General features: G+C 41.3%; 1 protein-coding gene across 1 annotated transcript in view; it reads left to right on the plus strand.

Annotated features, from left to right (window-relative positions):
* Positions 1–22,989, plus strand: part of LOC132395094 (eosinophil peroxidase-like) — a 76,253-nt gene extending 53,264 nt beyond the window's left edge. Inside the window, exons 10-15 of the mRNA XM_059971400.1 lie at positions 1,338–1,596; positions 8,363–8,533; positions 8,734–8,971; positions 15,527–15,732; positions 17,846–18,004; positions 22,226–22,989. Coding sequence (XP_059827383.1) covers positions 1,338–1,596; positions 8,363–8,533; positions 8,734–8,971; positions 15,527–15,732; positions 17,846–18,004; positions 22,226–22,230 — 1,038 coding nt within the window. The 3' untranslated portion in view covers positions 22,231–22,989. The remainder of the gene's footprint in view (positions 1–1,337; positions 1,597–8,362; positions 8,534–8,733; positions 8,972–15,526; positions 15,733–17,845; positions 18,005–22,225) is intronic.
* The last annotated feature ends 1,835 nt before the right edge of the window (positions 22,990–24,824 follow it).

Below are 24,824 nucleotides of genomic sequence, written 5' to 3' on the forward strand. Positions count from 1 at the left end.
CTGGAATGAAGGGGGGTAAGTAAAGTGAGTGTTGGAATGAGAGACTTGTCCTGGGATGTGGTAATTATTGTTTCATGAACACCTTAGGATCTGTATTATTTGTAGTTTAGAAGAATGACAGATGACTTAATGAAACAAGGTGACATGATAAAGTGTTGAGAAGAAGAGAGTCTTGAAGGCAGAGACATGGTTACAAAGTCATTTAAAACAGTGGTACATTGGAATTTCTTCTTGCAGAGGTTAGTGAATCATTGGAATCCATGGAGGACAGATCATTGAGAGTATTTGAGGGGAGGTAGATACATTTTTTCAAACGATCAGTAAATTTGAGGGTCTTGACATGAGGAGATAGGTCCTTGGGCAAACCATATTGGTTGGGTGGGGAGAGGGGGAGGGTTGCCCTGGGAGCTTGAGGGCCTATTCATGCTCCTGTTGTCTTTAACCTTTGAACCTTTGTCCTGTGTTGTTTTTAAAGAAGGGCTTAAAAAGTGAGAAGGAGCTGAGCTGGCAGAAGGTACTTCTGCAATCTAGAAAAGAGACAGCTGAAAACACAGTTTCCACAGATGAAGCCAAAAGAAGGGTTAGGTACCACTCAGAGACAGATCATTGTAATGATTGATGGATTGTAAGACTGAAAAAGGTTATAATGTATAGACAGTAATTAGCAAACCCATAAAATACTTTAATCACAAAGTTAATCATTTTAAAATTATTAATTAACTCTGGGCCCAGGTGTCAAATTAAATCAGTTTAAGATATGAACGACATGTGGGAGCACTTGTGTTGAGGGCAGGGTGCAGGTAGGAGAATGCCTGAATGAGTGAGTTAAGAGACTGGAAGGTGGGACAGAGATATAAAAATTAATCTGGAGAGCACTGGAATAATTTGGGCTGGAGGTGATTTGAGCACGAAAGTTGATTTTACCAGCTGAACAGCTGAGGCAGGGTCAGTGGTAAGCTGTAGGAAAAATAAACTGCCCTTGCAGTTGACAGAATACAGAATCAGAAAGCCAGCTCAGGCCATCCTGTTTGCTGAATTTCCTGCAGACTAAACCAGCAAACTAGGCTGGAGAATGGAATCTTAACTTTCTGACTAATTCAAAGAAGAATGTTTGGTTTTAGCTGGAAAAATAAATGAAGCAGGAATGACTGAAAAATAAAGCTAGTAATGTTAGCCCCTACCCTCCCCCTCCCTCACTTTATTGGTCCATGCTCACTAGAGAGGAGACTTATTTCAGAATGACAATTCAAAACTGAATTAAAATAAGTACTGGAAGAGATGACTAAAACAATTTATTACAAATGTTTAACAATGTCTTTCTGCTTTTTCTATGATAGATTATTACCTACAGGGATTATATTCCTCGGGTAATTGGCAAGCATGCGACAGAGAAGTACCTCTCCCAATACCAAGGCTATGATGAATCTGCCGATCCTAGCCTTTCTAATGTTTTTGCCACAGCTGCCATGCGCTTTGGCCATGTCACCATCCAACCAGTTGTGAAACGTTACAATGAAAATTACCAGGAGGATTCAAGCTATCCCAGCAAGCTCCTACACAACACTTTGTTCACTCCAAAGAAATTAATTAAAGAAGGTCTTTAACATTATTATTCCACATACATATTATCAGTAGTCAATGTTACAATCAGTTTAAAATGTTACTGCATCTTTGTGTTTAGTGATTGTGTCAAAAGGGTTCACAGAACAATTTCTAAGTGAGAGCATACAATAGAACAGAACATAAACAGGCTCGTCCACGTGTGATTTTAAGACCATAACCTATAGGAGCAGCAGTAGCTCACCTGGCCCATTGAGTCTGATCCACCATCTGATCCATTTTTCCTCTCAGCCCTAATCTCCTGTCTTCCCCCATATCCCTTCATGCCCTGACCAATCACGCATCTATCAGCCTCTGCCTTAAATATAAATAAAGACTTGGCCTCAACAGCTGCCTGTGGCAATGACTTCCACAGATATAGAGGAATTCCTCCTCATCTCCATTCTAAAAGGATGCCCCTCACTCCTGAAGCTGTGTCCTCTGGTCTTAGACTCCCCCATCATCAGAAACATCCTGCCCACACCCGCTCTATCAAAGCCTTTCACCATTCAATAGGTTTCAATTAAGTCACCCCTCATTCTTCTGAATCCTACTGAATACAGGCCCAGAGCCATCAAAAGCTCTTCATATGAAAAACCATTCAATCCTGGAATAATTTTCATGTACCTCCTTTGAACCCTCTCCAGTTTCAGCAACACACACAAAATGCTGGTGGAACGCAGCAGGCCAGGCAGCATCTATAGGAAGAAGTACACTCAACGTTTCGGGCCAAGACCCTTTGTAGGACTAACTGAAAGAAGAGATAGTAAGAGGTTTGAAAGTAGGAGGGGGAGGGGGAGATCTGAAATGATAGGAGAAGACAGGAGGGGGTGGGATGAAGCTAAGAGTTGGAAAGGTGATTGGCAAAAGAGATACAGAGCTGGAGAAGGTAAAGGATCATGGGATGGGAGGCCTAGAGAGAAAGAAAGGGGGAGGGGAGCACCAGAGGGAGACGGAGAGCAGGCAAGGAGTGATTGTGAGAGGGACAGAGAGAGAAAAAAGAAGGAAATAAAGGGGAAAAGTAATAAATAGATAGATAGATAGATAAATAAATAAAGGATGGGGTAAGAATGGGAGGGGGGCATTAATGAAAGTTAGAGAAATCAATGTTCATGCCTGTCAGTTTGGAGGCTACCCAGACAGATTATAAGGTGTTGTTCCTTCAACCTGAATGTGGCCTCATCTTGACAGTAGAGGAAGCCATGGATAGACATATCAGAATGGGGATGGGTCATGGAATTAAAATGTGTGGCCACTGGGAGATCCTGCTTTCTCTGGCGGACAGAGCATCGGTGTTCAGCGAAATGGTCTCCCAGTCTGCATCAGGTCTCACCAATATATAGAAGGCCGCACAGGGGGCACTGGATGCAGTATATCACACACTCATGATCCTTTCCCTTCTCCAGCTGTGTATCTCTTTTGCCAATCAACTTCCCAGCTCTTAGCTTCAGCCCTCCTCCTATCATTTCAGATCTCCCCCTCCTCCTCCCACTTTCAAATCTCTGACTATCTTTGCTTTCAGTTAGTCCTGGCAAAGGGTCTCAGCCGAAATGTTGACTGTACTTCTCCCTATAGATGCTTCCTGGCCTGCTGCGTTCCACCAGCATTTTGTGTGTGTTGCTTGAATTTCCAGCATCTGCAGATTTCCTCGTATTCCAGTTTCAGCACATCTTTTCTCAGATAAGGGGCCCAAAACTGCTCACAATACTCCAAGTGAAGCATCACCAGTGCTTTGTAAAGTATCAACATTACATACCTGCTTTTATATTCTAGTCCTCTTGAAGCGAATGCTAACATCACAGTTTCCTTCCTCATCACAGACTCAACCTGAAAATAACCTTTATTTAGGGAATCCTGCACAAGGACTCCAAAGTCCCTTTGTACCTCATATTTTTGTATTTTCTCTCCATTTAGGAAATAGTCTACACTGTCATTTTTTTCTAACAAAGTACACAATGATACACTTCCCAATACTGTATTCCATCTGCCATTTCTTTGCCCGTTCTCTGAATCTGTCTAAGTCCTTCTATAGCCTTTTTACTTCCTCAAAACTATCTGCCCCTCACCAATCTTTGTATCATCTGAAAACTTTGCAAGAAAGTCATGAATTCCATCATCCAAATCATTGACATATAACATTAAAAAAATTGGTCCCAATGCAGACCGCTGTGGAACACCACAAGTTACTGGGAGCCAACCACAGAAGGCTCCCTTTATTCCCATTCCTTGCCTTCTGCCTATCAACCACTGTTTTATTCATGCTAGAATCTTTCCTGTAATACCATAGGCTCACAGCTTGTTAAGGGGCCTCATGTCAATGGCCTTCTGAATATCCAAGTACACAATATTAGCCAATTAGTCTTTTGTCTATCCTATTTGTTATTTCTTCAAAGAATTCCAACAGATTTTTCAGGCAAGATTTTCTCTTGAGGAGACCATGCTGATTACAGTCTATTTTATCACATGCCTTCAAGTACCCTGAGACCACATCATTGACAATCGATTCCAACATCTTCCCAACCACTAACTGGCCTGAAGTATTCTTTCTTCTATCTCTCTCCCTTCTTGAAGAGTGGAGTGACATTTGAAATTTTCCAGTCTTCCTAAACCATTCCAAAATCTAGTGTTTCTTGAAAGCTCATTACAAATGCCTCACAATCCCTTCAGGTACCTTTCTCAGAACCCTGGGGTCTACAGCATTTGATCCAGGTGACTTATCTACCTTCAGACCATTCAGTTTCCCAAAAGCCTTTTCCCTAGTAATGGTAACTTCACACACTTCATGACCTCTGACACCTGGAATATCCACCATACTGCTAGTGTCTTCCACAGTCAAGACTGATGCAAAATACTTATTCTGTTCATCCGCCATTTCCTTCTCCCCATTACTCCATTTCCAGCAACACAATATCCACTCTTGCCACTCTTTTACACTTCATGTATCCGAAGAAACTTTTGGAATTCTCTTTAATATTATTGGCTTGCTTACTTTTGTATTCCATCTTTACCGTCTTCATGACTCTTTAGTTGCCTCCTATTGGTTTTTTGAAAAGCTTCCCAATCCTCTAACTTCTCTCTAATTTTGATTTATTATATGCCCCCTCTTTGGCTTTTATATTGGCTTTGACTTCTCTTGCTAGCCACAGTTGCATCATCTTGCCTTCAGAATATCCTGGGGTGGTGGGGGCAGGGGCAGGTGGCCATTGCCTTGCTGCTGCTTGTGCATGGGAGGGGCAAGCGGGGGGGGTGCTTTGGGGTACTAATATTTTAACTGTCATTCATTCTTTGGGGCATGTTTATCCATGCTCAAATCTTTCCTGTAATACCATGGGCTCGTGGTTGTTGACTAAGAAAAAGCATTTCAGGAGGCATATTGTGCACATTTCTCTGACGTTAAATGTAACTGCTGAAACCTTCCAAATTGCTTCCGGAAATTCCAGCCATGCTGCTTTGCTGTCATCCCTGCCAAGGTTCTTTTCGAATTAATTCTGGCCAGCTCCTCTTTCATGCCTCTGTAATTCCCTTTACTCCACTGAAATACTGATACATCTGACTTTAGCTTCTTCTCAGCTGTCAGGGTGAATTTGATCATATTATGACCACTTGACCCTAAGGGTTCTTGTACCTTAGATTCTCTAATCAATTCCAGTTCACTGCACAGCACCCAATCCAGAACAGGTGAGCCCCTGAGCGGGTTCGACCAATGGTTGCACTAAAAAGGCATCTCATTAGCATTCCAGAAGCTCCCCCTCTGGGGATCCAACACCTTCCTGATTTTTCCAAGCTATATGCATAACGCAATACCCCATGACTGTTGTTACATTGCCCTTTTATCATGCATTTTCTGTTCCCTATTGTAAATTGCAGACCACATCCTTACTACTGCTTGAGGGTCTGTATACAACTGTATCAGGATCTTTTTACCTTTGCAGTTCCTTGGCTCTGTCCATAATGATTCAGCACCTTCCAACCCTATGTCACCTTTTTCTAATGATTTGATTTCATTTTTTACTGACAGACCAATGCCTTCCAGCCTATCAATACAATGTGTACCCTTGGACATTAAGTTCCCATCTGTAATCTTCTTTCAGCCATGATTCGGTGATGCCTACAACATCATGCATGCCAATCTGTAACTGCGCTACAAGTTCATCTATCTTATTCCATATACTGGGTGCATTCAAACGTAACACCTTCAGTCCTGATTTCACTCTTTTCAATTTTGTCTGCCTGTTACATCGCAGCTCATCCTGTTGACTGTAATTTTACCCTGTCATCAACCTCTCCTTGGTAGAAGTCTCAGTACACATCGCCTTTGTTTGTAAACCAACTACCTCATCCTCAGCACTATCACTCTGATCCCCATTCCCCTGCCAAAGCTTGTGCCAAATGAATTAAGCCTGATCCCTTCTGCTGACATAGTCCGTATCTCTCCACTCTCTTCATCTTCACATGTCTATCTAAGAACCTCATGAAAGTTTTTATTATACCTGCTACCACCACTACCCCTGGCAGATATCACAAACCTGCAACCTTTATTGAACATATCCTTTATTCTACATTGTTCTCATTATTCTTCCTTAAAAAATATACAAAACCTCACATATATCTGCATTAAACTTTATCTTCTAAATGTAAGCTCATTCCATGATCTGTTCCATATCTGGTTTCAATCTGTCACTAAACTCTCTGCAGTTTGCAATCTACTAAGTTTAGAAATTGTGACTCCTACTTCTTGTGGAGACTGACGTCCTTTAACATCTGCCGGACAATGCTGAGGATGGTCTACGAGGCTGTGGTGGCCAGTGCTATCATGTTTACTGTTGTGTGCTGGGGCAGCAGGCTGAGGGTAACAGACACCAACAGAATCAACAAAGTCATTCGTAAGGCCGGTGATGTTGTGAGGGTGGAACTGGACTCTCTGACACTGGTATTAGAAAAGAGGATGCTGTCCAAGTTGCATGCCATCTTGGACAATGTCTCCCATCCACTCCATAATGTACTGGTTAGGCACAGGAGTACATTCAGCCAGAGACTCATTCCACCGAGATGCAACACTGAGCATCATAGGAAGTCATTCCTGCCTGTGGCCATCAAACTTTATAACTCCTCCCTCGAAGTGTCAGACACCCTGAGCCAATAGGTTGGTCCTGGACTTATTTCCACTTGGAATAATTTACTTATTATTATCTAATTATTTATGGTTTTATATTGCTATATTTCTACACTATTCTTGGTTGGTGCGACTGTAACGAAACCCAATTTCCCTCGGGATCAATAAAGTATGTCTGTCTGTCTGTCTGTTACCAGTCAAGTCCAGCTCATTAATAATGTTCATACAAAGGAAAGGCCCCAATGATGCTCCCTGGAAATTGCCTCCAGAACAAAAACAAGAATTATCATGACCCTCTGTTCTCTGTCACTTTGCCGATATCTAACTATACTGTAAGCGTCTCTTTTATGATTTGTGCTCTGATTTTCCTGCTAAGCCTATGATATGACTCCTTATCAAAAGCTTCTGAATGTCAGTGTACATTACCCACACTGTGTCCTCCTCAACAATTCTAAGTGCGTCCTCATCAAATATTTCAATGAAATTGCCCATAAAATACCCATACTTACTTGCCTTAACTAATCCATTTTCCTCCTGGTGACTATTAATCCTGTCTAATCAATGATTCTTGAATCTTTTCTACCCATGAGTTCAAATTGGCCAACCTGTAGTGCTTGACCCTTCCTTAGTCCCTTTGTTTGAACAAGGGAGTTTCACTTGCTATTCTGCTACCTTTGGCATCACTAGCTATCCAAAAGTCATACAAAGATACGATCAGTACCCCACAATTTCCTCAATGTCCTGGAATACATTCCGCCCTCTCCTGCTTAGGCTTTCTAAATCAGAAGTGAACTCAGATATCAGAGGTGCAAGGGGACTTGGGAATTCTCTTGCAGGATTCCCTGAAGGTTAACTTGCAGATTGAGTCAGTGGTAAGAAAGGTAAATGCAATGTTAGCATTCATTTCCAAATGACTAGTATATAAAAGCAAGGATGTAAAGCTGAGGCTGTATAAGTCATTGGTCATACTGCATTTGGAGCATTGTGAGCAGTTTTAGACCTTTATTTAAGAAAGGAATGCATTGAGATGGTCCAAAAGCAGATCATGACAATAATTCTAGAAATGAAAGGGTTAACATGTGAGGAGCATTTGATGGCTCTGGGACTGTGCACACTGAAGTTTAGAAGAATGAGGGGGGACCTCAGAAAACCTATCAAATATTGGAGGGCCCAGTTAGAATGGACGTGGAGGACATGTTCCATTCTTGGGAGAGTCTAGGACTAGAAGACACAACTTCAGATTGGAAGAACAACCCTTGAAAACAGTGATGAAGAGGAATTACTTTGGCCAGAATGTAATGAATCTGTGGAATTCATTGCCACAGACAGCTGTAGAGGTCAAGTCTTTAGGTACATTTAAAGTAGGGGTTGATAACTTCTTAATTATTAGGGGTATCAAAGGTTACAGGAAGAAGGCAGGAGAATGGGACAGAAGTAAAACAAATCAGCCATGTCTAAATGGTAGAGCAGACATGATGGGCTGAATGGCCTAACATTGCTCCTATTCCTTATGGTCCTGTTACAATTTAACTACATCATGTTCAGCCAATTTTATGCTTTTATATTTTAATGTATCTGGTTCAAAATCCACTTTCATTTAAATATAAGCAGGGACTAAATACAAGTGAAAATAACTGAGTTGTTATTTAGGAGGAATTGATCCAATCGTGCGAGGGTTGTGTGGTAGCCCAACCAAGCTGCAGACCCAGACTGCAATGATGCCAGATGAGCTGAGGGAGAAGCTGGTTGTATCACAACATGGGATGAATCAGGACCTATCATCCATTAATATCCAGCGTTCCAGGGACCATGGTCTTCAAGGTAATAGAAGATACTGATTTCAGTGAAAGGCCTGAGTTGTTAATTCAGCTCTTTCAATCCAACCTGTAGCTAGTTGCCTGTGACTTTACTGCAACTCTACTAAATCTGTGACTTTGCACTCTATATTTGTTAAAATAGGTTCTGATTATCTTAACTCATGAACACAATGATTAACTTCCATTTCTCCACCCTGAATCCAGGTTACAATGCTTGGCGAAGGTTCTGTGGATTATCTGCACCACCAAATCTCTCTGCTCTTTCACTTGTCCTCAAGAATAAGAAACTTGCATTTAATCTTCTCAAACTGTATGGAACCCCAGAGAACATTGATGTGTGGGTTGGCGGAATCTCTGAACCCTTTGTGGAAGGTGGCAGGGTGGGACCATTGTTCACCTGCTTGATAGGACAACAATACAAGAACCTCCGAGATGGAGACAGGTAACAGAATCATTAAAACTTTTAATACAGTCCTTTTATTGGAAACTAGATCACCAGAATTGAGCTGATCCAGGAACTAGCTGATCGGTTACAATTGTAATTCACCCACTTCACTTACAGTAAAGGATGACAGATAACAGTGTTTTAAATAGCATTAAACAAGATACACACTACTCATGCAGCAGTAGGCAGAAAATATGCAAGGTACTTTTTTCTCCTTTTCACACTGTTTTTCTATTCTTTCTATCTCAATACTTTCCTCCTAACCTGGTTGTTCAGGGGTATGCAATTCCATGAACACCCAGAAAGCCTCAGTAACTTTTGTTTGCATTTTAATGGATTCGGACTGGACACCCTATCTGACCACTTCTTTGGTGGCCAACCCTGTTGGTTAAATCAGTCACAGAGTCGTACAACATAGAAATGGGCTCCTTAGCCCTTGTCAACCATGTCAAATCTTTTTACATATCCACATTCATCCTATGTGTTCACATTAGGACCTTATCTTTTGTAGAGTCAGAACTATACAGCAGGGACACAGGTCTTCAGCCTAATTCATTTGTACCAACCAATGTGCAAGAGGTTCCAGATATAGATCTGGTGGTTGAATGTAGAGGCAAGTTGGTACTGACTTCTCAACAAGGAAGCCTCAGAATGCTTTGCAAGTTTCAAAGCTGTTGAAGGAATGGGAGCTGAGTTGGACTGAGCTGCTAGGATTTCTCACGTATGGGGAGTATAGCCTGCAAAGGTTGATAGTCAATGAGCAAGTATCATCTGGTTTCTTTACAGATCAAATGATAAATTTGATGTATGAACATGCCTGATCAACTCGCAGCAGGCACTTAATAATGTTCACCTCAACACCTGCTTGTTAGTACAAATGTCTAATCAGCCAAGCATGTGGCAGCAGCTCTGTGCAGAGACGCATGCAAACATGGTCAAGGTTCAGTTACTGCTCGGGCCAAATATCCGAATGGGAAAGAAATGTGATCTAAGTGACTTCGAGTGCAGAATAATGGTTGTTGCCAGACAGGGTGGTTTGAGTATCTTAGAAGCTACTGATCCCCTGGGATTTTCATGCACAACAGTCTCCAGAGTTTACAGAGAATGGTGCGAGAAACTGAAAAAAGCATCCAGCAGGTGGTGGTTCAACAAAAATGCCTTGTTTATGAGAGAGGTCAGAAGAGTAGCCTGACTGGTTCAAGCTGAAAGGAAGGTGATTGTAATTCAAATAACCACCCTTTACAACAGTGGTGTGCAGAAGAGCATTTCTGAATGCACAACACATCGAACCTTGATGTGGATGGGCTACAGCAGCAGAGGACCATGAACGTACAGAAGTGAACTCAGTGGCTATTTTATTTGATACCTCCTCTACCTAATAAAGTGGCCACTGAGTATATATTAGTGCTTGTATTTTCAACCTAAGATTTTATCCCTGGGTCAATGGGAACAGCGCCAGACTCCAGAGCGAAGGCTCCTGAGTTCGAATCCAAGTCGGGCCACCCCCCTCCCCCCAAGCACGATATCCATCCGTGCTGGGTTGAGCATTGGGCTAGCCACTCAGCCTCATAAAACAAAGGGCCGAGTCAGGAACATTCATATCGTGACCCGGTTAATCAGAAAGGAAACCAATCCTGACACTACGCGCCAGACAAGAATGGCTGACTTTCTGGTGCGACACGCTAAAAGAAAATCTCTGGGTCTCGATGAGAAAGTTTTGCCAACATTTCTTTTCTGTTTTGGCAAGGCACATTATTGTCACAGGCTGGATTATTACAAACCAACTTCCTGACCAAGTCATCTGAATTTACAGCATAATTGTTGTTTGCTTGTCACGACAGTCTTTGCCAAATCACCTAAAAGCTCTAGGCTTTTTGTTTCCATTTCTATTTGTTACCCAAATCTATCATCTCCTGCTTGGCAGCTCTGACATCCTTTTGATTTTTCTGTAGAACAAATACTTCAACAGCTGTGTTCTGAGCTCTTAGTTCCAAAGATAGTTTCAGCACTAGCAGTAAAGCATAGTTTTGGTTTCATGTTCTGGATCATTTGCTCTGTTTGATGCCTGCCTACTTGTAACAATTATCTAACCTTTTCATCTTGATGAGCACAAAAATGTTTCAAATATCAATCGCCTATACAAGACTGGAACTTCCTGTTACTTTGTTTTTTGTACATTGTTTGAATTTCCTTTCCTACAATGGACCATCACCAGTCATGCAATCCTCCAGTAAAACTCCAGGAAATCTAGATTCTAGAACTTATCTTTTGATACCTGCACCATTTTTATGCACCTTTTATAACATCAACGTGGCTATCTCCTCGCTTTCAGTTTTCTCCCCAAATCAACAAGAGCTATCTTAGAGGGCCTAGAGCTATCTTGCCAACGGCACATCATAAATGAATTCCTGGCTACTGCCTCACTAATTGATAAAGAAGCTTGCTCACTAAAACTTTGACTCTGTGGTTAAGAAAGCATATGGTGCATTGGCCTTCATCAATCATGGGATTGAATTTAGGAGCCGAGAGGTAATGTTGCAGCTATATAGAACCCTGGTCAGACCCCACTTGGAATACTGTGCTCAGTTCTGGTCACCTTACTATAGGAAGGATGTGGAAGCCATAGAAAGGGTGCAGAGGAGATTTACAAGGATGTTTCCTGGATTGGGGAGCATGCCTTGTCAGAACAGGTTGAGTGAACTCAGCCTTTTTTCCTTGGAGCGACGGAGGATGAGAGGTGACCTGATAGAGGTGTACATGATGATGAGAGGCATTGATCGTGTGGATAGCCAGAGGCTTTTTCTCAGGGTTGAAATGGCTAGCACGAGAGGGCACAGTTTTAAGGTGCTTGGAAGTAGGTGCAGAGGAGATGTCAGCAGTAAGTATTTTTTGTTTTTTTTTAAATATAAACACAGAGAGTGGTGAGTGTGTGGAATGGGCTGCTGGCGATGTTGGTGGAGACAGAGACGATAGGGTTTTCTTAAGAGACTCCTGGACAAGCACATGGAGCTCAGAAAAATAGAGGATATGGGCAACCCTAGGTTATTTGTAAGGACATGTTTGTGTCATGAGCAGACATGGAATTGACCCAAATGCAGGACACAGGCACTGAAGTACTAGGGGTAGGGCAGGATGGGGATACCATGGCATGCAAGGGGTAATGCAGGCAGGGCTGGATCCCGGAGGTCAGGCGAGGCAGGAGGATCCCAAAGTTCATGGCAGACAGGAGGATCCCAGTGTTCAGGCAGGACAGGAGGGCCCCCGGGGCGGGCACATAACTCCAGAGCAGGGCCGCCTCCCAGGCAGATGCGGAACCCTGGGCAGGTACCGGCACAACCTGTAGGGAGCAATGGATGGAAAGGGTAGGAGTCCTCAGGGCAGACCGCATGGACCCTGGGCAGGGCCGCCTCCCAGGCAGAGACACGGATGCCCAAGCAAGGCGTGGACACCTGGGCAGGTGCGGGGCACAACCCATCGGAAGTGAAGGGAGGAAAGGGTAGGAGTCCTCAGGACGGGCCACATGGATCCCGGGCAGGGCCGCCTCCCAGGCAGAGACACAGAGGCCTAGGCAAGGCGCAGACACCTGGGCAGGTGCGGGGTACAACCGATCAGAGGTGAGGGGTAGGAAGGGAACAGAGTCCCTCCGCCAGGCAACAGCGGACAGCCTGGCTTCCCTGACAGAGGCAAGGGGCAGGAAGGGACAGAACCGCCTGAGGGGTAACGGCAATGGCCTGGCTTACCCGATGGAGGCGAGGGAACAGAAAGGTGCTGGGTCCAGGGCGAGCAGCAGAACTACCGTGATACACCAGTAAATTAGGAAAGGCAACCGACAGCGTGACAGCACAGGCAAGGCAAATATGGCGGAACAGCAGGACCAGTGCACACAAGAGAAGCAGGACAACAAGACAGAACAGGGCAGCAACCAGTTCAGAGCCGGCTGACTAGGTACAGAGCAGGACAACCACCCAACAAGGCTCCGTCCCCGAGCCCCTTATAAACACCTGCCCCCTAATAGGTGACAGGTGTATCTCCTTAAGCCAGGATGATCCAATGGCTCTGGGTGACAGGAGGGCTGGCTGCAAGGCCCGGAGTCCGGAGTCTGTGAACTGGAGCAAGACCCGGAAGGCAGGCTCCAGACTGGACCCTTACAGTTTGGCACAGCTTTATGGGCCGAAGTGCCTGTATCGTGCTATAGGTTTTCTACGTTACTATGTTTCTAACCTAATCCAGTGATTTGAGTGGATTTGTGTAAGCTAGGCATCTACTCTTTATAATCTAAAAGAATGAGTAATGATCTCATTGAAACATAGAGAAATTTCATAGTCATTGCAGATATGAGGAGGATGTTTCACCTGACCACATTCACAAAATAAGTCAGCCACGTTTGGATTGAAATAAAGAGCATTGTCCACGACCCCTAGCAACTGGACCATGCACCCTTCTCCAAAATGTCATCAAGTAGGCAGTGCAGAAGCCTAATAACCCACACTTAAGGTTCAACAACAGTTTATTCCCCATTGACATCAGATTCCTGAAATGACCTGAAAAACCCAAACACTACTTTGGATTACTTTTCTTTCCCTCTCTTACCAGCTTGTGCTAACGTTCTTCTGTGTAGTTTGTCATGTAAGTTAGATATAATTTACATTAGTTTAAGATCATGTTAATTATACATCTTGTTTGAAATGTGCTGTGCAGAAAATGCAAAAAAAATATTTTTTATGGTATTTATACACTGTGTGTGCATGCCTTTGACAAATAAAGAACTTGAAGTCACTTTACTCAAAGAATAGTGAATCTTTTGTATTCCCTACCTCAGGCATAATTATCAAATGCATTCAAAACTGAGACCAGTAAATTTATAAATATAAGAAAAATCAAAGTATATGGGGAAAGATCAGGAAAATATTGAGTTAGAAAATCAGCTATGATCTTATTGAGAGATGGAACAGCCTCAGAAAGCTGAATGCCCTTCTCCTGTTCTCTTGTATCAGTTCATACCAGTTTAGTAGCTGACACTGAGGTATATAAGAACTCTCTTCCTGCTTTATTGCTTCTGTTAAACTATTTCTTGCTGTTTCAACATTCTTATACCTTAGTTTTCATTCTGAAACTTCCTAAGTTTCTTCTGAATATGCAGCCCTTTTGTTGTAGTATCATTTTGCTAGCGGTTTCCTTTTACAATGTATTTTCTTCAACAGTTCTATACCACTCTCCAAGCATGCATATGGAATATTTCACCCTTCAAGAATATGAAATTTTGCATCTTAACTATTAGTGAAAAAATAGGAAAGAAGTTAGTAAGACTGGCACCCTCGCCTCTATCACTGGCATTTCAACCTTCACCACAAATAACTTCCGATTATCATAAACACTGTCATTTTCAAACAGACTCATATTTGGCCTCCAGAATCAATATCCAACTCCACCTGAGTCTCATTTGATGAGACTATCCAACTATCATTTGATATTCAAGTCACAAGCCTTGTGGTGTTTATGTTGTGACAGACCCTACAGAGGATGCCAGAAATACAAACAGAAACTTGTTAAACTGAGAAAAATGCCAGATCTCTTTCCATTCCTGGTCCCTTTCAAATCTGAAAGTTGCATTGAGGAGTTGCTTTAAACAATTACTGTTAAATTTTATTCCCAAGCATTCTGAGAGAGGCTCAAGCCTGGAGAGGAGCTCGGAGTCACCAATAGACGTAATTTCATTGGTTTTTGAAGAGGCAGAATAAACGTATCTACACCAAAAAAAAAATGGAACATGCTGTAAATAGTCAGCAGGTTAAGTAACATGAATGGAGTTCGCGCTTCGGATTAATGACTTTTCATCACAACTGATTAATTACAAAACTTTGATTTATTTTATGATGAAAAATCTTTGACCTGAAACATTATCTCTGTTTCTTTCTCCACAGATGCTGCCCGTTCTGTTGAGTATTTCAGTGATTTTACTATTTTTATTTCAGATTTCCATCATTTGCAGTTATTTTGACTTTCTATGTCTCCATTGATTCTATTTCAGTCCTATCTGACAGCTGGAGCACATGAAGTGACTCTAGGATTTTTTCCTCCTATCATCCCATCCCTTCAGTCATAGGTAGTTGGAAGACCATCTGTCATGAAGCCTACACCCAGTTTCAATTAAGTTCGATGTTGCCCCACAGCTTCTGAAAATTTGTAGCATGATGACTGGATATTTTGGAATATTTTAACCATAAGATGTTCTATCATCATGTCTACACACAATATATTTATTTTTCCTCCGTAGATACCTGTTGTGTCCCTGCACCAGTTTCCTTTGAGGGGACAGTGAAGACCAGTGTTTAATGTCCACCAGTAGAGAAAGAATTTGATATTTTCTCTGGTATCTCAATAACGTCTCTAAAGTTTTACTTATATGAGTACTATTGCTCGGTTGTGTTACATAGACAGACACAGTTGATAAGATTCCATGCAAACAGAAATCAGTTTCGTTGGGATTCCATAAATTGGTCTAAATATTCTTATCCTTCCTAATATTCTTTCCCCTATTTCTTTGTGTTTCAGATTCTGGTGGGAAAATGAAGGAGTTTTTACTGCTAACCAACGGCAGGCTCTTCAACATGTCTCATTAGCTGCCGCCATCTGTGATAACACCGGCATTGAGAAACTTCCAAGGGATGTATTTGCATTCAAAGCAAACCCAAATTCATATGAGAGATGTAATCGCATACCACGGATAAATCTGAGTGCCTGGAAAGAACGGTTTAATGGTATGGCCCTACTAAGCCTTCACTTAGTTTAGATGTTTGGATTTATTGGTTTGAATCATACTCTTTGTGGAACTCTTGTTTACCCTGATTTACAACTGCATGTGCACCGTGCCTAGGGTTTGCGGAACGATTTGCCGTGATTATTCTGTCAGTTTGTTGAGCCACTGGAGTCCAATGGCAGGCCCAGTGTTGTGTTGGTTCAAGTACTTCACACAGATTCCAGGCCAGGTCAGACCTTAAGGCATTGACTTAAATGGGGATTGTAGGAAAAAATACTACAAGGTAGAAGGAGATAAAAAGTTACTTGACTTGACTTGATAAACTTTTTAAACGTACTTTATTATGAAGGCAAGGCACACCACCAGCATTATATTCTCTCAATGACAAGACTTTCTCAATATTCTATTCAAGGCCCATCTATCGTCTGGTCCATAACACTAGACTGCAGCAGCATACAGTAGACCAATATGAATGGCCTACTACACCAGCCCAGGGTACTTGCAGTTGTGTAGTGACCATAGGCAGCAATTCCAAACAGGAATTCGAAGCAAACAAAGTCATTTTTGCCCAAAAACTAAACAAATTATTGTATCCCTAAAATATTTGACAATTACCTTTGAAGTAAATTATAATTCGTGCCTCTTGATTATCACCAATTTTGTAAGCACTACCATTGATTTAGCTTTAAAATTGCTTCCCTAATTGTCCTCTTGTTTTTGCTGCAAACACTCCTTTAAAGCTCTCTCTATGACCAAGTTTTTGTTTATCCATCCAATTATTTATTTTGGTAATCTTCTGCACTTTGTTGAGCTTATTTGTTCAACTTTAATATTTACACACCTCTCAGAAGCCTTATTTCTAACATTTAAAATATTCTATGCATTCTAGATCACTTCCAAGAAAATGAATTGATTGATATTTAACTTAAGTACTTCAAATACCATCAAATAAACACTGGAAAACTCAGTTAAATTATTCAGATTCAAGGATGTTGTCCAGAACTTCGACATTTTAAACTACTCTATAAAATCTCTATTCCATTTGACTTTAATTCTGTTCCTCTTTCACTCTATATGTAAAGATCCTCTCAAGTCTAAGGTTATTCATTCAAGGGCCACAAAACAATTTTACTTGTCTGCTTTTTCATCATTTTGCCCCCTCGGGGACTATAGATATCTACTCTTATGCCCTGTGTTCTGAAGTCACTGATGAGGCTTTTTTGCTTAGTCACTCTCCCACTCACTCTGTGGTGCAGCAAATATCTTATAGAGTGAGCGGGAGGTGTGACTGGGAGATGGTGAACTGCTTCGGCCATCTATGCTGAATGCTAAATACTGTATGTTCTTAGTGAAGGGCCTTGAGGTTCTGAGTACTATCCAGAATGCTCCTTCTCCTTTCTAGTCATAGGCCAAGACAATGTCACACTCATTCAAGGAAGATATGGGAACACATTTAAATCATTCCTTCTGTGTACTTCATAATCTTTGCAATATTAGAACTTGAAATAAAATGTATTTCAGGAGCAACCAAACAATGCAACATGTGCGAGTCAGTCACCGAGCTTAATTAGGACCTAAGTGTCAAGGGTGTTGAGCACATAGAAGACACAAACCTTGGTTCACATGGCCTGACAATTGATTTGAAGGATTTTGCAGTATTGGTAATATTTTTCAAGTGCTTTGAAGCACCTACTGTGGTTTACCTATGTCTCAGAAGGATGGAGGACTGCAGAGATAGCAGCTGCTGAGCAGGTCGTGACCCTTCTATTATGTCAGAAGCACTAATCTTCACACATATTTTCTCTCAGTTATAAGGCACTGAACACTGAAATTTGTTATCAATGTCTGCCTTTCTTCTCTTTGAACTGACAATCACCTAATCCCATGTTTCAGAATTACTACCCAGACTGCAAGAGTCAACTATTTTATTTCAGTAAGTCTTAAAGATGGTTAAAGAAATGAGCTACAAATTATTTAAGGTTACTTATGGCTGCATCGGTTCAATATGACACTATGTGGACACAGCTTACAATTTGACAAAAGTTTTCCTCAGATATTCCCTGTAACTCTAAAACTCCCTTTAATGACAGTTTTGGTTCCTTTTTTTTTAATAGCAACCTGTGGACCCATCCCTCTAGTCTGCCATGCCTTTTTCTCAGTCTGTGGATCATCAGTCAGATACACCTGCCGTTCTGGATTGAAACTGATAGGAGAGGACACAATAACATGCCTGAGTAATGGACTCTGGAATTCCGCACCACCTACTTGTACAGGTAAGAGCCAAAATCCAATGGGGAAGAAAACACATTTGAACAATGAGTTTAAATGTAAACCGTCCATAGATCTTCCTAAATTGTGTGCACACTTTGAAGCCTATAATGAAATCAGTTAGAGCAAGCTTTGGCTGATTTAATTTTTATTATGTTAATTAGTATTGAATGAAGTGAGAAATTTAGTGGCCCCACCAGTCAATAATCAGATTTCTTCTTGGGTAATAAAATATGTCAAGGCATATGGATGTTTGGAAAATTCTTCATGCATTGCTCAGTCACAGATATAGAGCAAGTTAAATAGGAGAGACTAGAAAACGGAATTAGTTTAAGGATGGAAGTCCAAAGTGTTCAGCAAAGTATTGAGCAGAAAGTGAGTTTCAGATTGATTATGGACCTTACTTTTAATAGTACACCCAAAAACGATTACAATTTCATGTATTTTAAAATTTGTAATTTTTTAAACCACTAAAGCTTGTATCAATAGAGACTTCAAACATGTTTAGACGTTCCCAGGATATGGAAAAGGCTGTTATTTATTGTCTTTGAGTATGCAGTTAAGAATCAAACACATTGCTGGGTCTTGACTTGCATGTAGACAGATGGGATAAGCATGGCAGGATTTCTTCCTTGAAGAGCGTTATAGAACCAGATGTGTTTCTGCAACAAAATGTTAGTTGCACAATTAATATTTCTGTTTTTTTAAATTCTAGATTTATTTAATTACCTACATTTAAATTCCATGGCCTCTTTGGTGAGGGAAAAAAAGCTTGTGTCTCTAATTCAGTGTCTAAAGCTCGGACCAGATGCCATTATAGCACTATACTCCTCTGTTAGAATATGTCAAAACCAAATTCACTAGTGTATTGGTGTACAGAGAACACCATTCTAAAACAGATTCAGTTTGCACACTTACACAAGATTAACTTTCCATTCAGGAACGCAACAGTTTGATTTGTATTCTCTGATTTACAATGTATTACTTCTTATTCACTTTTTCCAAAGGTTCATTTTGGTATCAAAGTATGTATACAGACTACAGCTCTGAAATATTTAGTTACCTATTGGCCGTTACACCATTGGTGTTCAGGACAGCAATGAAGGTCCCTCATCTCTAATTACGTTCAGGGTTTCCTCCATCATGCCAGTAGCTTCCTCTTGGTTTTCACTTCTGTCAAACATTCAAGCCCCAGGTAGAGACTCAGGAATACTGTCACATTCTGATGTAGAAGGATTCTTCTTTGTTGTTTCCATAACAGTCTAGTTTTACCAGTCAGGTTTGTTAGCACTGAGCTTAACCCCTATACTTGGAGGACCAGAGGGTCACTCTTAGTCTGGCCTCTACCCTTTGACCTGTTTGCCATGGTGACCCTACCAAGAGCCAAAGCACAAAACCCTGACTCCAGCCAACAAAGCTCTCCAGGTTATTGAGTTATACAAGCTTCCAAACCATGACAAGGTTGCAGTCCCCCTGGAGGATATTCTCTAGTATACACAGTTAGATTCCCACAAGCATTGTACATTGTTAAATTATGAAGATTCAGTTCTGAACCAGGCATGATAGAACATACAACAGGCAAAGGGACAGACCCTTCAGCGAAGATCCACATGCTGCCTGTGAAGCCAAATCAAACTAATTCCATTTACCTGCACCTTGTCCCTCCATCTGGCTAAATGCCTCTTTAATGTTGTTATTATGGTATTCTCTTGCATTTGATCTCCCAAAATGCAACGTTTCTCAGTAGCCCGACTCCATTTTCCATTTCTCTGCTCACATTTCTAATCTATTCATACGCTGCTGAATCCTCAGTCAACCTTTCGCATTACCACAGCCATTTTTTTGTGTTGGTGCAGATACACTTATCAACCCTCCTACACTTTTCATGAAAATAATTTATATGTATCATAAATGAATAGATCCCAGCACCAATGGTTATGGACCTTCAGTCAGATTAACACCCCCCCCCCCCCCCCCCACCACCCAGCCACTTTCCCGGTCTTCTACCGCCAACTCACCATAAATCCTGTGTATCTTAATCTTTTGGATCACCCTACATGAGGAACCTTGTCAAATGCTTTACTATGGCCCATGCAGATTATATCCACTATCCTGCTCTCATCAATCACATTTGTCACCTTCTCAAAATAAAAACAATGTTGTCTATTACTAATAATCACAATGCTTTTTTTGATATGAGTAAATGCTATCTCTGAAGTTCCTTTCCAATAGCTTCCCTACCATGAAGTGAGAATCATCCCCCTATAATTTCCTATTATCCTTTTTAAATGATAAAAACAGATAGGCTACTCTCCAGTTCTCTGGTACCTTGCCTATGGCCAGCGAGAATACAAAGATCTTTGTCAAGATCTCAACAATCTACTCTCAATGACCTGGAACAAATCTCATCAGGCTCTGGGGACTTCTCCACTTTAATGTTCTGATATGCTGTTAAATTCCAAGTATGTCTGTGTAATGCATATTTGTACTCTACTGCTTGGACTCTACCTGTACTTTATTAAAACATCCTGAAACCTAAGCCTAGTACCTTACTCTTTTCTAGCATTTGCAAAGTAACTTCAGGACTTCAATTGAATACTACAGACAATGCTGAAAATAAATTATTTATTAATTTACCGTTCAGGGTCTCAAACAGTCCTTCTAGGTAATGCGACACTTCACCTGTGAGCCTGTTGGGGCCATCTGCTGTATCCGATGCTCCCAGTGTGGCCTCCTGTATATCAGTGAGACCCAACGTAGATTGGGAGACTGTTTTTGCCAAGCACCTAAGCTCCTTCTGCCTGAAAAAGTGGGATCTCCCAGTGGCCGCTCATTTTAATTCCGCTTCCAATTTCCATTCCAACATGTCAGTCCATTGCCTCCCCTACTGTCACAATAAGGCCAGACTCAGATTGGAGGAGCAACGCCTTATATTCCATCTGGGTAGACTCCAGCCTGATGGCATGAACATCGATTTCCCGAATTTCTGGTAATACCCCCCCCCCCCACAACACCATTCCCCATTCCCATTTCCCTCTCTCACCTCATCCCCTTACCTGCATATTATTTCCCTCTGTGCTCCTCCCCCTTTTCTTTCTTCCATGACCTTCTATCCTTTCCTATCAGATTCCCCCTTCTCTAGCCCTGTATCTCTTTCACCACTCAATTTCCCATCTCTTTACTTCACCCCCTCCCTCCCTCATCCTCAGTTCCACCTATCACCTTGTGTTTCTTCCTTCTCTCCTCCCACCTTCTAACTCTGACCCCTCATCTTCTTTTCTCCCGTCCTCATGAAAGGTCTCGGCCTGAAATGTCAACTCTACTCTTTACAACAGATGTTGCCTGGCCTGCTGAGTTCCTCCAGCAATTTGTGCATGTTGCTTGGATTTCTAGCATCTGCAGATTTTCTCTTGTTCGTATTTATTACTATCACTGTTAATATTCAGAGCATTCTGTAAAATATTCTAATTTAACAAGTTGATTCTTTAGTATGTACCAAATTTGAAGGGCATAAACTATGACATATTAAAATTAATTTACAGAACTGCCTGGAAGTTTAGATAGGGTTACAGAGGAAGGTGAATGTGAACCTAAGTCAGCAGAATTGAAAAAGAATATAGATTTTGTCAATGGTTTAGAAGAAGGTCTTTGGGCTGCAGTCTAAGGCCAAATGTTTTCAGCCTGCGGAAATGCAATAAGGGCGATGGACTCTGGATTAAAGCTGAGGATTTCTGGATGGATGTGACATGTAAATATTGAAAATATAAACACAGCTACTGCTTGCTGTCTGTGAAGGTGCAGGAAGAGTGTTTATCAAGAAAGACTTCCTATGTTCCCTCTGTAAAATGTTGATCATTAGCAATGCCATGTGTTCAAAATCCTTTGGTTCCAGCTCTAGTATTTTATGTTCATTTGAACCAGCAATGTCAGCAACACTGACTAGGTGGTCACCATTATCTACCGTAGCTGCTTGAACTGAATGTTTCTTCTTTCGAGAACCACAACCATCCATAATGTGCTGTTGATCTCCCAACTATAGTAGGATTCAATCTCATGATTTTCCTTCAGTAATGTTGAAGAGACTGTCCAAGCCAGGGTAATATATAATTATGTTGATCCCAAGGCATTGTTTTTAGCTTTATCAAGCATGCTAGTCAGATGTTTCATGTAATCTCGCTTCTTTAAAAGGTCCAAAATCAGAGATTCTGTTCTGCTTCTTCCACCAGCCTGATTCCAAACATCTCCAGTACCACTGCAGAGTATCTTCTCTGAAGCTGGCTTTATCCTACAGGAAATTAATTCATCCAACCCTCATGATCACCAAGAACACTGTTCAAAAAAAGAGGTATTTTGTGTTTGTTCAGACATCAAACTCAGTTAGAGTACCACAGAGGAGGATTTGGAGCTCATGTACAATGGACTTCTACAGAATCAGAGATACAACATTTTCAGTTGATCAAATCAATCTGCCCAGTGTTAACACCTTTCTAAATAAAAGCTGAATTCCGTTCTCCTGCGCCTGCTTCTTCAACCAATGAAATTCCTACTTTCTCTGTGAGAACTAGCTCGGTGGGATTTGTGTGCTTCACTTACCTTCATCATAAGTTCAACTGAATATTAGCTGTTGCTGTCTAATGTATGTGAACATATCTTGTATTCCATAGATTAAACTCCTGTTACTTTGTGTCAATAATGTTCTAACCTAATGCTTTGCCTTTCTAGACATGACAATGAGATTCAGTGCTGACTATCTTTGTCTGTAGAAGCTGCAAAATAAACTAACAGTATAGTGCTGAATTATGTCCTGAGTGAAATGTTGTTTCGTGACAGAGATTACTTTTTACTCCTTCTGATAGATGAAGCAGCTTCCTCCTTCACATTCCTTTCTAGAGTTCACAAAGTTTAAGATGCCTCTCCTGAAAATTTCCTGAGAAGATCTGAAAGGGAATGTGACACCTTGTGAATAGCAAAGGCTAGGATTAAATTCTATTTGCCTCAGTGGAAATGTTAACACAATATTTACAATAAAACTTCTTCAATGGAAGTCAAAACCATTGCTTGTGTTTCTAAGAAATTGTGCTATATAGATTATGAAAGATCACTTTTATTGTCTTTGAATCAATGCGGAAACCTTTTCAAATTTAGTATCAATGTTTGGAAGATATCTGAGTGCGTCACCGCACAAATGGAATTTTAATTTTATTTAACACTAACATACAAGTTCCACAAAAACAGATCATCCCACATCTGGAAACCTGCTCAACAGAAACAACAATTACAATTCATTGCAGAATAATGCCATCCCCAAACAATTGGCCTTCTATCATCAGCAAATTGATGAAAGGTATCAACAATATTGCAGTCATAAATAGCTTGCTCTCTGATGCCCATTTTAGGTTTCACCAGACTACTGAGATCCAGACATCATCTCAGTCCTGATCCCAACATGGACTAAAGAAGTGAATTCCGAAGGTGAGGTGAGGGTGATTGCCCTTTTGAGTTAAAATGTGACATTCTCTGGTGCAAAAGTACCCTGCTACAATTCAGCTTAATGAGCAACAGAAGAAAACTCTCCGCTGTTTGGAGTCATACCTCATACAAAATAGTATATTTGATGAAGGGTGGTCATCCCAGCCCTGGAACACATTGTATGACAGTGAATTTAGGCTCAGCCATCTTCAGTTGCTTCACCTTAAGGTCAGCAACAGGGAACACTGATGATTACACAATTGTCTGACGAGCCCAGAGTTTGGGATCCCATCACTGGCTAGGTCAGGGGTCGAGACCAAAGATTGAAGCCTGAAAGTTGATTGTAAGTCTGGAAGTCAAATACCATTGGCCAAATTGAAATTGAGCACACATCCACCACTTCTGCTGACAATTTGTTCCATACTCTCACCACCCTCTGAATGAAGTTCCACCTCATGTTCCCTTTAACTATTTCGCCTTTCGTCCTTAATCCATGACCATTCCAGTTTCACCCAACCTCAGGAAAAAGCCTGCTTGCATTTACCCTATCTATACCCTTCATAACTTTGTATACATCTGTCAAATCTCCCCTTGTTCTCCTATGCTCTAGAGAATAAAGTCGTATCCTTTACAACCTTTCTCTATAACTCATGTCCTGACAACATCTTTGTAAATTTTCTCTGCGCTATTTCAATCTTATTGATATGTTTCCTCTAGGTTGCTGAATGGAATTGCATACAATCCTCTACATTAGGCCTCAACAATGTCTTGTACAACCTCAACATAACACCCCAACTTTTGTACTCAGTACTTTAATTTATGAAGGCCAATGTGTCAAAAGTTTGCTTTATGACCTAATCAATCTGTGACATCACTTTCAAGGAATTATGGATCTGTATTCACAGATTCCTCTGTTCTACCACTCACATCAGTGCCCTACCACTCTCCATGCAAGTCCTACCCTGGTTTCTCCTCCCAAAATGCAACACCTCACAATTGTCTGCATTAAATTCCATCTGCCATTTTTCAGCCCATTTTACCAGGTGGTCTGGATAGTCTTTGATAGTCTTCCTCCCTGTCCACGGCTCTCCCAATCTTGGTGTTAACTGCAAATGTGCTGACCCAGTTTGCCACATTATCATCCAGATTGATGATATGGATGATAAACAACAATGCTCCCAGCACAAATCCCTGCAGCACACTACTAGTCGCAGGCCTTCGGTTAGAGAGGCAACTATTTACTATCACTCTCTGGCTTCTCCCACAAAGCCAGCGCCTAATCCATTTACAACTTCATCCTGAATGCCAAGCAACTGAACCTTCTTGACCAACTCCCATGCAGGACCCTGCGAAAGG

The sequence above is a fragment of the Hypanus sabinus genome, chromosome 6 (genome assembly GCF_030144855.1).
Source record: "Hypanus sabinus isolate sHypSab1 chromosome 6, sHypSab1.hap1, whole genome shotgun sequence".
NCBI classification, from domain to species: domain Eukaryota; kingdom Metazoa; phylum Chordata; class Chondrichthyes; order Myliobatiformes; family Dasyatidae; genus Hypanus; species Hypanus sabinus.